This window comes from Schistocerca cancellata, chromosome 1 (assembly GCF_023864275.1).
Source record: "Schistocerca cancellata isolate TAMUIC-IGC-003103 chromosome 1, iqSchCanc2.1, whole genome shotgun sequence".
Lineage (NCBI taxonomy): Eukaryota > Metazoa > Arthropoda > Insecta > Orthoptera > Acrididae > Schistocerca > Schistocerca cancellata.
In genome coordinates this window covers 680,077,337-680,092,803 of record NC_064626.1, presented here as the reverse complement: position 1 = coordinate 680,092,803, position 15,467 = coordinate 680,077,337, and the positions used below count along the sequence as shown (strand labels likewise).

General features: G+C 41.2%; 1 protein-coding gene across 1 annotated transcript in view; it reads right to left on the bottom strand.

Annotated features, from left to right (window-relative positions):
* Window positions 1-15,133, bottom strand: part of LOC126094430 (facilitated trehalose transporter Tret1-like) — a 31,342-nt gene extending 16,209 nt beyond the window's left edge. The window contains exon 1 of the mRNA XM_049908836.1: window positions 15,074-15,133. Coding sequence (XP_049764793.1) covers window positions 15,074-15,125 — 52 coding nt within the window. The 5' untranslated portion in view covers window positions 15,126-15,133. The remainder of the gene's footprint in view (window positions 1-15,073) is intronic.
* Between the last annotated feature and the right edge of the window lie 334 nt (window positions 15,134-15,467).

The window sequence follows — 15,467 nt, the reverse complement described above, 5'->3', positions numbered from 1 at the left end:
CTATCAACGAGAAAGTTTGATTTACCCCAATATCGATTTACAAGGCTGTTGGAGAACGTATGCACTGGTTCTATCGTCACAGAAAACGAAACGCGGTAAAACTTAATGTTTGGAGTGTGGCCCTATACGGATGTGAAATTTGGACAATGGGAAGAGAAGAGAGAAGACGGCTAGAGGCCCTAGAGAAGTGGTGCTATAGAAGGATGATGAAGATCAGCTAACAGATGAAGAGATGCTTAGAAGAGTACAGGAAACCAGATCTCTGTGGAGCACATCCCAACAAGAAGAGACAAACTTGTAGGGCACATCCTAAGACACCACAACATCATTCGAACAATAGCAGAAGAAGCTACTGAGGGAAGGAATCGGCCGGGGCGGCAAAGGATATCATACATGCAACAGATCATGAGCGGTGTTGGATGTAACACGTACGTGGAAATTAAGAGGAAGGCAGACAGAAGATGATGATGAGGATGATATCTTTAAACAAAAGTTATGATATAGACTTTTTGTGAATATTCGTCACTAAACTTTATCGCAAGATGAAGTTTATTGCGCTTTTGGAAAGACAGCAATAGAGGTCGAAGGTAGTTACTTTATTTCATTGTCTTCCGTATAACAACAATGTTAATGGCTGTATTGCATGCTTGTGATGATGTTATGTCCTAACATAACAAGGGAAAAAAAGAAACGAAGAAAGAAAGATAGCGGATGAGACAAGATGCCGACTGTTGGAAAGTAGCCCATACCGCTAAATAATAATAATAATAAATCTGATGAATGGGTCGTGAATAGAAACTACGAGGAAATGGCGTGAAGGAAAGTCTCTTCTCTAAAATCTGCCGGTGAAACTCGTTTCGTTTTGTTTGTCTATTTACGAGTTGTACATCATTCTTAGTGTCGTAGACTATGGGGGCGTGTTGAAGTAATAGTTGTGCATAAGCAGGAAGTTCGCATTACTCTACTGTTGACATCTGCCGCTGGTGTAAAACGAATACTCTCAATAATTACACTAAACTCCTAACTAGACTAGAGGGTCTGGAGTCTGCAGTGGAAAGCAAAAGGATAATGAACCTTACAATGCCATCCGTCAAGATCGATGACATTAACAAAATGGTGAACATTTGTATATGTATGTACATACTACAATATATAGAGTATAACGCTAAACATAAGTATTAGGCCAGACGGAAGGAAAGTTAACAACTATATAGGGATACAGAGCCTGTATAGACAATGTGGCCAATGATGTTATTCTTGCTTGTCTGTGACCTCAGGACATCCCATTTACCTGTGTTCTGGTTGCGTCGGCTGGTGAAAGACGTGTGCAAAGAGTGTAAGTAGGCTGTTTAGGCTTTCTTTATGTAAGTTTGCTGTTTATGTTTTCTTATTGGCAACGTTACGTAGCGCTCTCTGTATGAAAATCACTGGCTGTGCTGTGTGCAGTATGTGGCTAGTTTGCATTGTTGCCTGCCATTGTTGTCATGAACTGCTATAGCTGGATGTGAACAGCAGATAGCGTTGGGCAGTTGGAGGTGAGCCGCCAGCAGTGGTGGATGTGGGGAGAGAGATGGCGGAGTTTTGAAAAATGTCATGAACTGCTGTATATATTATGAATCTTGAGGTAAATACATTGTTTGTTCTCTATTAGAATCTTTCATTTGCTAAGACTATCAGTAGTTAGTGCCTTCCGTAGTTTGTATCTTTTATTTAGCTGGCAGTAGTGGCGCTCGCCGTATTGCAGTAGTTCGAGCAACGAAGATTTTTGTGAGGTAAGTGATTTGTGAAAGGTATAGTTTAATGTTTGTCAGGGCCATTCTTTTGCAGGGATTTTTGATAGTCAGATTGCGTTGCGCTAAAAACATTGTGTGTCAGGTTAAGCACAGTCTTGTACAATTGTTCTAAGTGGACATTTCATATGCATAATTTGTTCAAAGGGGACGTTTCATATGGCGACCCTGCCAGGATACCTCACTGGAATCTTCTGATTTTTTCTTGTAGTTTGTGTATTTAGTGTAGCTTTAGCGCGTAATTGTAGAGAGAATCTCCTTGGTAGTTGCAGTCTTTCATTGTTGTACAGTAAAACAGTTGTGGCATGCATGTAGCTTTGCGCCAAGTATTTCGCTGCTGCAATTAACTAGATATTATTTTCAGTGCTATGTTAATGTGTTCTCTTATTTTTGCTATTCAAATTGTGCTTTTCTGTGTTATCGTGTGAAATATTGTGACAATAATGGCGTGTGAAAAACGTAACACTAGGCTCCAAGCTAAATTGAGAAATAATAGTGACGACGAGCGTAGCTTATCAGCGCCGCCGAGTAATGAATTTACTAATGTTCAAAGTAGTAATTTGGTAACTGTGCATAGGGAAATGGAGCGGGCGTCAAACAATGGCGTAGGCAGTGAAACAGGTAGTGAACAGGGAAGCATTATCGATCGATCGGTCGGCAACAGCTCGCCTCAGGAATCCGAAATGATAGGACACAATTTTGCAAATACTGTAGATTCAGGTTTTGCGTCCTCACCGTTTTCTCAAGTAAGTGAAGACACATTTTCAGCTTGTCAAAATGTGAATGTTGCCGGTGCAAATGCACTGCCGAAAAGCGTAGAGGAACAGATTCCAGACACTAATGCATTGTTATTACAATTAATGCAACAAATGGGACAAAATCTTCAAAAGTTAGACACAATGGAACAACACCAGAAACAAACACAGCAACAGTTACACACAATGGAACAAAATCAGAGACAAACACAGCAAAAGCTTCAAAAGTTAGACACCACACTTGAACAAACACGTGAAGATTTAACTACTGAATTACATAACATTGAATCAAAATGTCAAAAAGTCTGTAATGACGTAAAAACACAAATTTGTGAGCATTTTCAGCCTATTTTTTCGCGGCATGAAAATGCATTACAGAATCACGAAGCAGCCATAAAAGAGCTGCAAACTATTGTTCATGAAAATCACGACACTTTGCAAGCTAAAATTGACTCAGTTGCATCTACCGATTCGGTTACGCAACTGGCAAAAACTCAGGAAAACTTAAAGAACACAGTAGATTCGATTTCAACACAAATGGACACTCTGAAACTTGGTTCAGAAAAACACACTGAGGAAATGTGTTCACTATCGGAGAAAGTAGCTGAACTTTCGGATCAGGTCACTAACTTATCTACAAAGGTAGATGATGATCTGAATGACACAAGACCCGTAGCCTTCACTGACACAGAAGAGTATGAACAAATAAGAAAATTCAAACAAAATCAGAATCAAATTAATACGCAATACAAAAGAGAAATGCGGGAAGTACAAGATCAGCTGACACAGGTAATACAAGAATTACGTATTTCAGAGGACACTCGCGCCCCAATAAGGGAAGAGGGACATATAAATACGGAAAAGCCACAAAATAATAACACAGGGCATTTCGGTAATTATGAAAGGAATTGGCAAGGTGCACCGAATTTTGAGATGGAACCGCCGACACGACGTAACAATGAGCGATATGTGACTCGCCGACATGATGACTTTGACTATAAGCTGTTCATTACTACACGTAAATTCAAAACATTCAAGAATTCTGCCAACGACATTCATCCACAAGCGTGGCTCCATCAATTCTCTCATTGTTTTCCTCCCAACTGGTCATTAGAACACAGATTAGAATTTATGTGTGGCTACTTGGAGAATGAACCAGCTGTAAGAATGCGATCGGTCATTCACGATTGCCACAGTGAAGGAGAGTTTTACCATGCCTTCCTCTCAGCATATTGGTCTCAAGCCACACAAGACCGCGTAAAACATAGCATCATGATGATGAAACACTTTGAACAATCTGAATTTTCCAGTCTTGTCAAATATTTTGAAGACATGTTGCACAAGAATCAATACCTGTCAAACCCATACAGCCCCTCAGAACTCATCCGCATTTGCTTAATCAAACTGCCCGAACATTTGAGACATATTATTTTAGCAGGACGTTGCAAAGACGACATTGAAGCTTTTCAGGGACTGTTACAAGAACTGGAAATTGACACAGACAGTCGCGGGATGCGAAAACAGGAAAACAATCATTACAGGTCACATCCGTCACAATTCCGTGACGACAGAAACAATAAATGGCCACGACAAACCTATTCTTACAACGTAAATCGTGACCAAAACAGACACCACCCATATGATAACCACTGGCAGAGTAATAGTTACAGGGAAAGATCACCTTTCCGCAGTAATGACTATCACAGAGACAATCAGAGAAACAGACAATATGGGAACCAAAATAACTATTATCAAGGGAGACAGAATAACTTTAGACGCAACGGTCCAGCGCGTAGTTACGATTCAAGGAGAAATTCTCCACCATGTGACCGACAAGAAAGAAACTATGGAAACTACCGACATGACGACAGACGATATGATCGTAACGACAGACCTGAACTGCATCAGAACTGGCGAGTTTTAAACAGAGCTGGGCCCTCTCGGCAAGGCGAATTTATGGAAGTTAGGCCTCCTAATCCCAGTAACGGCGCGCGCCAACAAAGAAACAGACAATGACTCGCACCGCAGGCAGCTGCGTGCGCCGGCTGGCTCCGAGAAAAATAACATTGACGCTAACCTTGAGCAAAATTCCAGTATTCTTTACGGACGAATACCGCATGATACTTGCATTCAAGTTGAAACTCTGCGTACTGAGAAGAGCAAAGGGTAAAAGATTGCACCACATTTCTCATGTAAAACCATTTATTGAGAGATAAACTGTTTTTAACTTAGTCTTTGCAATTGTCACTTCACGCTACGTGTACAATTTGTCCCACTGAGAAACTGTTAACATGCAACTATGTTTTTAAAGTTAACTAACCATCCAGTCAAGAACATAGGTAACTTAGACAAGTAATTGCGAATGCATTGTTATTGCGAACAGACGACACAGTGTTGTTATTTATACATTCTTCCTTGTTAGTTGTACGATTACATAACGAATATACGGCTTACATACTTAGAACATATACCAGCACTGCTAATGAAATTTTCATACAACATTTTGGTTTGCTTACGAGTGGATTCTGGATTTGAGGTGCTTTCTGTGAAATGCCAGATGACACAGTGGTTAGTTTATGTGACAGCTACACGATTTTATCACGACGCTGCTAATGCGTGACAATTTACAATGTTGCTTTTGCGGTGTATCTGTTTTATATCTGCACAGTTTTTTCTGAATTCTTCTATAAAGTGAGACATGTTTTAGTGGTGACTTTTGTGCTATTGCTACAAGGAGACAGCCTTTTCCGTAGGACAACAATACGTTACAGCACAGTACTTTCCTCATCACGGCAATAAGCGTAATAACTAAGTTATCTATACGCAAAGCATTTCACTTTGTTTATCATGAGGTAAGTACATTGACTTCTGCAGAACTTAGCTTTCGGAGGACAATGACTACGACACTTCCCAGAGATTATCTTACAGCAAGACGCACATTTAGCGCTACAGGACACGTATTTAAGTGATTAATTTTGTACTTAAAACATTTATTTTTAAAGATTTTTGAATTACAAAGAAAGTTTTTCGTGATACATTTCATTCCATTGCTGTAATCTGTAACACCTGAGGGTATAATTACAATAAACCTCAGGGGGGTACACGCCTACTTTGTGTACCATGTGTTTGGCAAGCACAAGGAGCCCTAGCTAATATGGTATTTGCTTATACAATTTAACACATCGGTACCATATTTCTCTAACACATAAATTACACAGCTATCTGATCATTTAACAGAGAAACAAACATCTTTTTACTACGTCAGTGACACATGTTTACGCAATTACAGAGTTGGATTACTTCACACTTAAGAAATTGTACTTTGTCTGCACTTTGTGAACTGTTCATAATTTTTTTGAAACCATTGTGATACTATGAGAACTTTGAATGATGTATTTGGTAAGGGAGTATGATTTTAAAGTACGTTTGAGGTAGATGACACTACTGAAATGAGCAGAGAATTTTCTTTAGGTTTTGAAATTATTGGAGGAAGCTACGACGATTTTGAGATTTGACTGAGGTTTTATGATGTTATTTTTACGACGACGATGTGTATTATGCTGTTGAGGTATGTTTATGTCAATAAAATTCTTGACCTGTGAGATGTTTTTATATGAGACTGTCACTGTAGCGGAAACTGCTGTCGTAAATATTTCCGTAAGAAAGTTAAGTGACCACCTGCACATAATGCGACGTGGGCACCCAGGTGTGTCAGACACCTGGAGAACAAGCCTTTTCAGACGCTCAGGTAGAAAAGAAAGCCATTAGGATGTGCCTTTCATCGCTAATGCGACACGCTCGTTACTTGAAAACATATGATTTTTGTAATGCGTTGTGGGCACACAGCTGTGTCAAACACCTGGAGAATTGTAAGTAGGCTGTTTATGTTTTCTTTATGTAAGTTTGCTGTTTATGTTTTCTTATTGGCAACGTTACGTAGCACTCTGTATGAAAATCACTGGCTCTGCTGTGTGCAGTATGTGGCTAGTTTGCATTGTTGTCTGCCATTGTTGTCATGAACTGCTATAGCTGGATGCGAACAGCGCGTAGCGCTGGGCAGTTGGAGGTGAGCCGCCAGCAGTGGTGGACGTGGGGAGAGAGATGGCGGAGTTTTGATAATCTGTAAGACTGAATGTCAATTATGAATATTAAGGTAAATACATTGTTTGTTCTCTATTAATATCTTTCATTTGCTAACTATCCCTATCAGTAGTTAGTACCTTCAGTGGTTTGAATCTTTTATTTAGCTGGCAGTAGTGTATGTTTTCTTTATGTAAGTTTGCTGTTTATGTTTTCTTATTGGCAACGTTACGTAGCACTCTGTATGAAAATCACTGGCTCTGCTGTGTGCAGTATGTGGCTAGTTTGCATTGTTGTCTGCCATTGTTGTCATGAACTGCTATAGCTGGATGCGAACAGCGCGTAGCGCTGGGCAGTTGGAGGTGAGCCGCCAGCAGTGGTGGACGTGGGGAGAGAGATGGCGGAGTTTTGATAATCTGTAAGACTGAATGTCAATTATGAATATTAAGGTAAATACATTGTTTGTTCTCTATTAATATCTTTCATTTGCTAACTATCCCTATCAGTAGTTAGTACCTTCAGTGGTTTGAATCTTTTATTTAGCTGGCAGTAGTGGCGCTCGCTGTTTTGCAGTAGCTTGAGTAGCGAAGATTTTTGTGAGGTAAGTGATTTGTAAAAGGTATAGGTTAAAGTTAGTCAGGGCCATTGTTTTGTAGGGGTTATTGAAAGTCAGATTGCGTTGCGCTAAATAATATTGTGTGTCAGGTTAAGCACAGGCTTGTATAATTGTTCTAAGTGGACGTTTCACATGTAAAATTGTTCAAAGGGGACGTTTCAGAATAAACCATTAGGATGTGCCTTTCATCGCTAATGCGACACCCTCGTTACTTAAAAATTTATGGTATTTACTGAAATGCCTAACAAAATGACAAGAAATATTTTTACATCTGCACACCTGATTATGACAAGAGTCTTTGTACGAGAGTTGAGAGCAATTAACTTATGAAATGAAATGTCACATGACTACTGAATGACATTTTTATGCTTTGGTTTGTGTAATTGCTTATTTCATTTGATGTCTGGTTTCCAGCTGTGTTGCAGCATTGCTTTTATAAAATGACATGCATTTGCTAATGTGAACTCTTTCTGTCAACAGATCTATTAAATGATAATTTTGTAATCCACATTCTTTAAAAAAGGAGCACTTGGAAAGGAAAGAACAATAAGAAGTAACTCGTAACAGTAACACTTAATTTTCTTTTCAAGTACATGGTAATATTTTTTTTACAATAAGTTGTTACGGTGCACCACTTTAATTACATAGACATTAAGATGTGAATATGCATTTCCCTTGTCTGCATTGTTGTTTTTACTGTAATATTTTTTCTGCTTGAGCTATGTCATGTTTAGGTATAAGTTGCTGCTGTTTGCCAGGCATAGTGTTACTGAATTGACCTTTGTGTTACTCTTCTAAGCTAGTTTTTCTTGTTTCCTGCACAGTGCCTTATATTAGTTGTAATATTGCACTTGCTTTGCTAATTTATGCTGCTAGCTTTGCCAATTTGCATTTTTTGTCATTTCTGTTTGTGTTGATTTGTTGTCATGCTGCATTGCCTCGTCCCTTGGTATATATATCTGAGCTCAGTAGATTTAAGTTAGCTTAAGAGGGGGTAGACTATATAAGAAACTGACTATGGAGAATAGGTAAAGAATGCATTGCGAAGAAAGATTTGGGCCCAAATGAGTATGGTACAATCAGAAATAATTATTTTGAAAGAAATATGAATAGAATACGGGAACGAGGTATAGGTAGGATTTTCTTGGAAATAAATGATGAGGTAAGCAATGTGTGAACATATAAATACAGAAAGCATGCTTAGATAGAATTTTTTGGTGGAAACAAAGGATGAAATACGAGGAAAGATATACGAAATGAAGTTTTGGGGTGGACTGCAGTACCAAATGTTACACTGAAAACAAACCCTGTCCTTTCCTTTTGTGTTATCCCACTATGTGTTTGTGTACCCTTGTGTATTTGTGTTTTTCCTGTCTTTATGTGTTTAGCTGATGAGAGCTATGCTGTAGAATTTTTCTAATACTCTGTTATTTTCTTTGTAAAGATGTTTAGACATTATTTATTCTGTTTTAATGCTCATGTGTGAAATTGATGTTTCGAAAGTGATTCTGATCTTTTATTTTTGTACTCATGTCATCATTCCTGTAACACTGATGTATATGTTTATTTCTATTCTTTTGTAAAGCCCCTATTACTACAAATGTTATCTGTATTGTTATGTTTTTAATGATGTATTTTGTACCTTTGTAATTGTATTCTTACGTCATAAAATTGTAATTGACACCAGTTCATCATATTATTAACTTGTAAGCATTCATTTCACTGCACACATTTCTGTTGGTCATAGTATATGGACAATATGTGAGAAGTAGGGACTGTTAGTGTTTGCACGTGTGTTAATAATTCAGCAAGGGACTGGATAACAGCATTGCTGGTTCTAAGGACAATTCCAAAAACTTTGTGAGTGCACAAGTGGTGGTTATGGACTTGCTCTATTATCCGCAAGACTCTTCAATGGTGATTGTGCACCTGCACAGTCGCAACAGATGGCTGCTGGCCATCTCTACAAGGACTACAGTGGGTCTGCACCTCTGGTGGCCCACCAATACCACAATCTCTACCAGGACTACAGTGGGTCTACTCTGTGATGACCTACCTACCAATATTCTTCGAAACGTCGACTGACTCTGCTGTGGGTTTGCTCTGTTGTGGCCCATTACCTGTCAGCATGTCAAGAGTCAGCACTGTCTTACCGTTGGAAGGACAATACTACTTCTTCAAGACTGCATGGAAATCCACTACTTCCGTGTGCATTGTATTTTACTGCTTAGACTTTGAGCAAACAAACTGCAGGTTTACTCTTATGATGAATGATCAGGACTGTCTTTATTGACTGTGAGAAAATTTTAGCTTTTGACCAACATTGTATCAATAAGTGTGTGCATTGGATATCTTTGTTAGTGTAATTATGAAAAATTTTATCAAATCATTATTGGCCACCGGCCAAAAACATTTTGTAAAATTTTTTGTGGGGAGCATGGGGGCTATGTAAGTAGGCTGTTTAGGCTTTCTTTATGTAAGTTTGCTGTTTATGTTTTCTTATTGGCAACGTTACGTAGCGCTCTCTGTATGAAAATCACTGGCTGTGCTGTGTGCAGTATGTGGCTAGTTTGCATTGTTGCCTGCCATTGTTGTCATGAACTGCTATAGCTGGATGTGAACAGCAGATAGCGTTGGGCAGTTGGAGGTGAGCCGCCAGCAGTGGTGGATGTGGGGAGAGAGATGGCGGAGTTTTGAAAAATGTCATGAACTGCTGTATATATTATGAATCTTGAGGTAAATACATTGTTTGTTCTCTATTAGAATCTTTCATTTGCTAAGACTATCAGTAGTTAGTGCCTTCCGTAGTTTGTATCTTTTATTTAGCTGGCAGTAGTGGCGCTCGCCGTATTGCAGTAGTTCGAGCAACGAAGATTTTTGTGAGGTAAGTGATTTGTGAAAGGTATAGTTTAATGTTTGTCAGGGCCATTCTTTTGCAGGGATTTTTGATAGTCAGATTGCGTTGCGCTAAAAACATTGTGTGTCAGGTTAAGCACAGTCTTGTACAATTGTTCTAAGTGGACATTTCATATGCATAATTTGTTCAAAGGGGACGTTTCAAGAGTGCAGAAGAGTTTCGGGACTTAATGGCTCTGAGCACTATGGGACTTAACATCTGTGGTCATCAGTCCCTTAGAACTTAGAACTACTTAAACCTAACTAACCTAAGGACATCACACGCATCCATGCCCGAGGCAGGATTCGAACCTGCGACAGTAGCGGTCACGCGGTTCCAAACTGAAGCGCCTAGAACCGCACAGCCACACCGGCCGGCTTTCGGAACTTAGTGGCTACTATCTTCAATGATTAAGATCCGAGCAGGAAAAAACTGAAAACACCATATTCTCTCAGGAGTAAAACAGATGAAATTTATTTGTTCGAGTCTCATTTTTCCGAAACATCGAATTACTGATGAATATTTGACTAATTCTGACGGTTGTGGGAAGGAGAAAATTGTTTTATTTACCCCCACATTTAAATACATAGCCGCACAGGAATGGCATTTGCTTTGCTTTGGTGTAACTTCTGGGCAGTGGGTAAAGTCTATTCTGGAAAATGAACGGACTAGTGCAAAAAAATGGCTCTGAGCACTATGGGACTTAACATCTGAGGTCCTCAGTCCCTTAGAACTTAGAGCTACTTAAACCTAACTAACCTAAGGACATCACACACATCCATGCCCGAGGCTGGATTCGAACCTGCGACCGTAGCGGTCGCGCGGTTCCAGACTGAAGCGCCTAGAACCGCTCGGCCACACCGGCCGGCGAACTAGTGCAGGCAGCCTGTTTGTGATACCCTTTTCCATCACTGCAAACAAGTACTCGCAAGAGGACAGAGAGGGACACTGACGGTGTTTAATTTGCGTCTATATTTTTTGAGATGCAGTCCACGCTGTAGATAAGGTTGAAAGGTCACGATTTGGTTGTGAATAACTGCAACCAACGAATGTCACGGGAAGCAACTCGCTTAGTCGCTAAACAGTACAAGCATTGGTTCAGAAACAATGGGTAGAGGTTAGGTGCTTTCCACATTACTTTCAGTAGAACCGCCGGCATTATATGATGTGGTACAGAATTATACATTGAAGCGCCAAAGAAACGGGTATACGCATGCGCATTCAAATACACAGATATGTAAACAGGCAAAATACGGCGCTTGGGTTGTCAACTCCTGTATAAGACATGTGTCTGGCGCATTTGTTAGATCGGATACTGCTGCTGCAATGGCAGGTTATCAAGATTTAAGTGAGTTTGAACGTGATGTCATAGACGGCGCACGAGCGATGGGACACAGCATCTTCGAGGTAGCGATGAAGTGGGGATTTTACCGTACGACTATTTCACCTGTGTACTGTGAATATCAGGAATCCGGTAAAACATCACAACTCCGACATCGCTGCAGCTGGAAAAAGATCCTGCAAGAACGGGAGCAACAACGACTGAAGAGAATCGTTCAACGTCATAGAAGTGCAAACCTTCCGAAAATTGCTGCAGATTTCAATGCTGGGCCATCAACAAGTGTCATAGTGCGAAACATTCAACGAACATCATCGATATGGGTTTCAGAGCCGAATACCCACTCGCATACCCTTTATGACTGCACGACACAAAGCTTCACGCCCCGCGTGGGCCCGTCAGCACCGACATTTTACTGTTGATGATTGAAAACATGTTGGCTGGTCGGACGAGTCACGTTTCAAATTGTATCGAGCGGATGGGTGTGTACGGGTTTGGGGACAACCTCATGAGTCCATGAACGCTGCATGCCAGCAGGAAATTGTTCAAGCTGGTGGAGGCTCTGTAATTGTGTGGGGCGTGTGCAGGTGGAGTGATATGGGACGCGTGATACCTCTAGATACGACTCTGACAGACGGCACGTACGTAAGCATCCTGTCAGATCACCTGCATCCTTCATGTCTATTATGCATTCCGACGGACTTGGTTAATTCCAGCAGGACAATGCGACACTCTGCACGTCCAGAATTGCTACAGAGTGGCCCCAGGAACACTCTTCTGGCCACCAAACTCCTCAGACATGAACATTAATGAGCATGTCTGGGATGCCTTGCAACGTGCTGTTCAGAAGAGATCTTCACCCCCTCGTACTCTAACGGATTCATGGTGTCAGTTCCCTCAAGCAGTACTTTAGACATTAGTCGAGTCCATGTCACGTTTTGTTGCGGAACTTCTGCATGCTGGCGGGTGACCTACACGATATTATGCAGGTGTACCAGTTTCTTTAGCACTTCAGTGTATTTACTTTTAGGGCCTATTTTTATGAACTTTCTCTTTTCAAGCCGATCGCGAACAACTGTGGCCCGATGACATGGCGCTTTATCATCCATAAAAATCCCGTCGTCGTTCGGGAAAAAAAAACTCCATGAATGGCTGCAAAAGGTCTCCAAGCAGCCAGCCATAACCATTTCCAGTCGATGATATGTTCAGTCGGACCAGAGGACCCAGTTCATTCCGTGCAACCACAGCTCACGTCATTATGGAGGTACCACCCGCTTGCACAGTGTCGTGTTGACATCATGGATTCATGGCTTCATGGGGTCTGCGCCGCACTCGAACCCAACCATCAGTCTTACCAACTGACCAGCCTACGGTTTTCCAGTCGTCTGTGGCCCAACCGATATTGTCACGAGCCCAGGAGAGGCGCTGCAGGCGATGTCGTGCTGTTAGCAAAGGCACTCGCGTCGGTCGTATGCTGGCATAGCCCATTAAGGCCAAATTTCGCAGCAGTCTCTCAAAGGATACGTTATTCGTACGACCGACACTGATTTCACGCAATGTTGCTCGTCTGCTAGCACTGACAAATCTACGCAAACGCAGCTGTTCTCGGTCGGTAAGTGAAGTGCCGTCCGTGAGAGGTAATGCCTGAAATTTGGTTTTCTCGGGACCCTTCAACACCGTGAATCTCGGAATACTGAATGCCCTTACGATTTCCGAAATGGAATGCCCCATGCGTGTAACTCCAACTACCATTCCACGTCTGTTAATTCCCGTCACGCTGCCATAATGATGTCAAAAACCTTTCCGAATGAATCACTGACTAGCATTTGTGACGCGTGTTAGTGTCATATCGATGAGCCGTAGGTGTAAGACTAAAAATACAAAGCTTTGATATTCGATTGCCGGAAAGCCCAAAAGATTTGTTTTCCTGTCATTTCCACGGTACTTTGTTTATGTGGGAAAACATTAAGTTTTACCGCGCTTCGTTTTCTTTGACGACAGTACCAGTGCATACTTTCTCCAACAGCATAATGCCTTGTAAATCAATATTGGGGTAAAACAAACTTTCTCGTTGATCGTAGCTTTGTTTGTTTAATTTATTAATGTATCTGAACAATAAGAACAGCATATTTCGCCTCTAATTAAAGTGATATAATAACACATATGAATTAAAACAGTATGTTTCTTGCTTATGCCTTCATGTTATATTTTTGAAAAAGTGGTTTCAGAATGTACCTTTAACTCAGTTGATATGCTGTTAAATATCATTGTTGGTACAAAACTTACTTCTCGTGTGTTTGCTCTGAAGACAGAAGAGGAATTCGTAGCAGACCGCGCACAAAACAATCAGAAGACTGATGAAAAGAAAAAAAGTCTGTACAACCCAACAGACCAGCCACTCGATCACGTCAGATTGTCATAGCACTGACAACCTTCTAATTCTTTTTCTCAGCAGTGAGATTATGAACTTAAATATACAGACTTCTATCTCTAGTAGAATCAAATGTTTTTCAACATTCCTTCAATCGTAATACGAGTATTAATGATGTGATTTGCGACTAATGTTAATGTCTGTGGAGCTGTTGTCGATCAGTCACTGTACAACAGATAAAGACGCCTTAGTAGAACTGAACAGTAAGTGTAAGCGTGGCAGATCCCCGGCGATAAGAGAGTTTTCAATAGGCTATCACTCACTACGAAGTATTAATTGCGCTGGTTAGACGAAAAACAAGTCTCGAGCACAAAATTTTAATACTAAACAAACTTTTTAACGTATTTTTACAATACGTGTCTTTATGAGACTGCGACTTTGTGAGAAAAGGCATGGATTCTTACAGAGAGGAAAAACAGCAGCCAGTTACTGTTGTTATTCCCTATTTATTAAAATGTATTGCCGTTACCAGTTTCGGTTCGCCAGGTTCGCCTTAGACGGCTGTACACTTACCTTAAGACAGTTGAATGGTGCTATACACGTATGATGTCATCTGTTTCCAATCTGTCTTTTTGCAAGGGCTGCCGTTAAAACCTAAAATTTGTTTTTTCTCTGTTTTCACAGAGCTGAAAACGAGTTAGTACAGTTGTAATATTATCCATCTTTCGGGAAAAAGATGGTGATCTAGCGGGTAGAGCGCTAGACTGCGGCCGCGTGGGTCCCGGGTTCAATCCGGGTAGGAGCGGGCAATTTTCCTCGTTCTAGTTCCTCCACTTGCTCCGCCAATGCATTGCCCTTTTGTACCCCGTTTACGCGGTACTCCCGCTTTCGTGGCATGTGCAAATCGCTATTTCATGATCTTTGTCACCTCAGTGTGCATGGACATCTATTCCCTCATCGTGCGTTTTCTGTGGTCCCCGTTTCTTCCTAAGACGTTCACACAAACTGGAGAAAACTCCTCTCAAGCGCAAATGCCGCTCTTTATCTGTCAACGATCTATTTACTACTTGTCACAGGCAGGTTAAAACTAATTCAGTTTACTACATACTTGTAACTGAAGAGGATGCTACAAACGGAGCCTGCTTTCGATTCCGTATTAGGAGCAGAACTTCTGTGAAAGCAGTGTCCACGCTGTCGGTGGTCAGCGGAGGCCTGGACCAGCTCACCTGAGATGGCAGCGAAGTACTGCATGTAGCGACCGCCGCACGCCGCCCGCATGGCCTCTGCTGTTGGAATACTTGATGTCCGCGGCGGCAACGACTGGCGACATTCGCACCGACCTGCCGCTGATATAAGCGGCCTTCGCCATCTACATACCACGTACACAGATAACCACTCCACCACTACCACTTTGTTTCCGTAATGATAACAACGTCGGTGTGCAATATGCACTTGACCAGCTTCACTTGTTTTGTGACTTCAGTCGGTCCGGTCTCCATTGACTAACGCCCCCCCCCCCCCTCCCCCCACAACTTTAACAGCAGATGTAAAGCAAACTAAACTTATGACTAAAGCGTAGATCGGTGTCCACTGAAATACTTCTGGAAGTTAACAGTATAA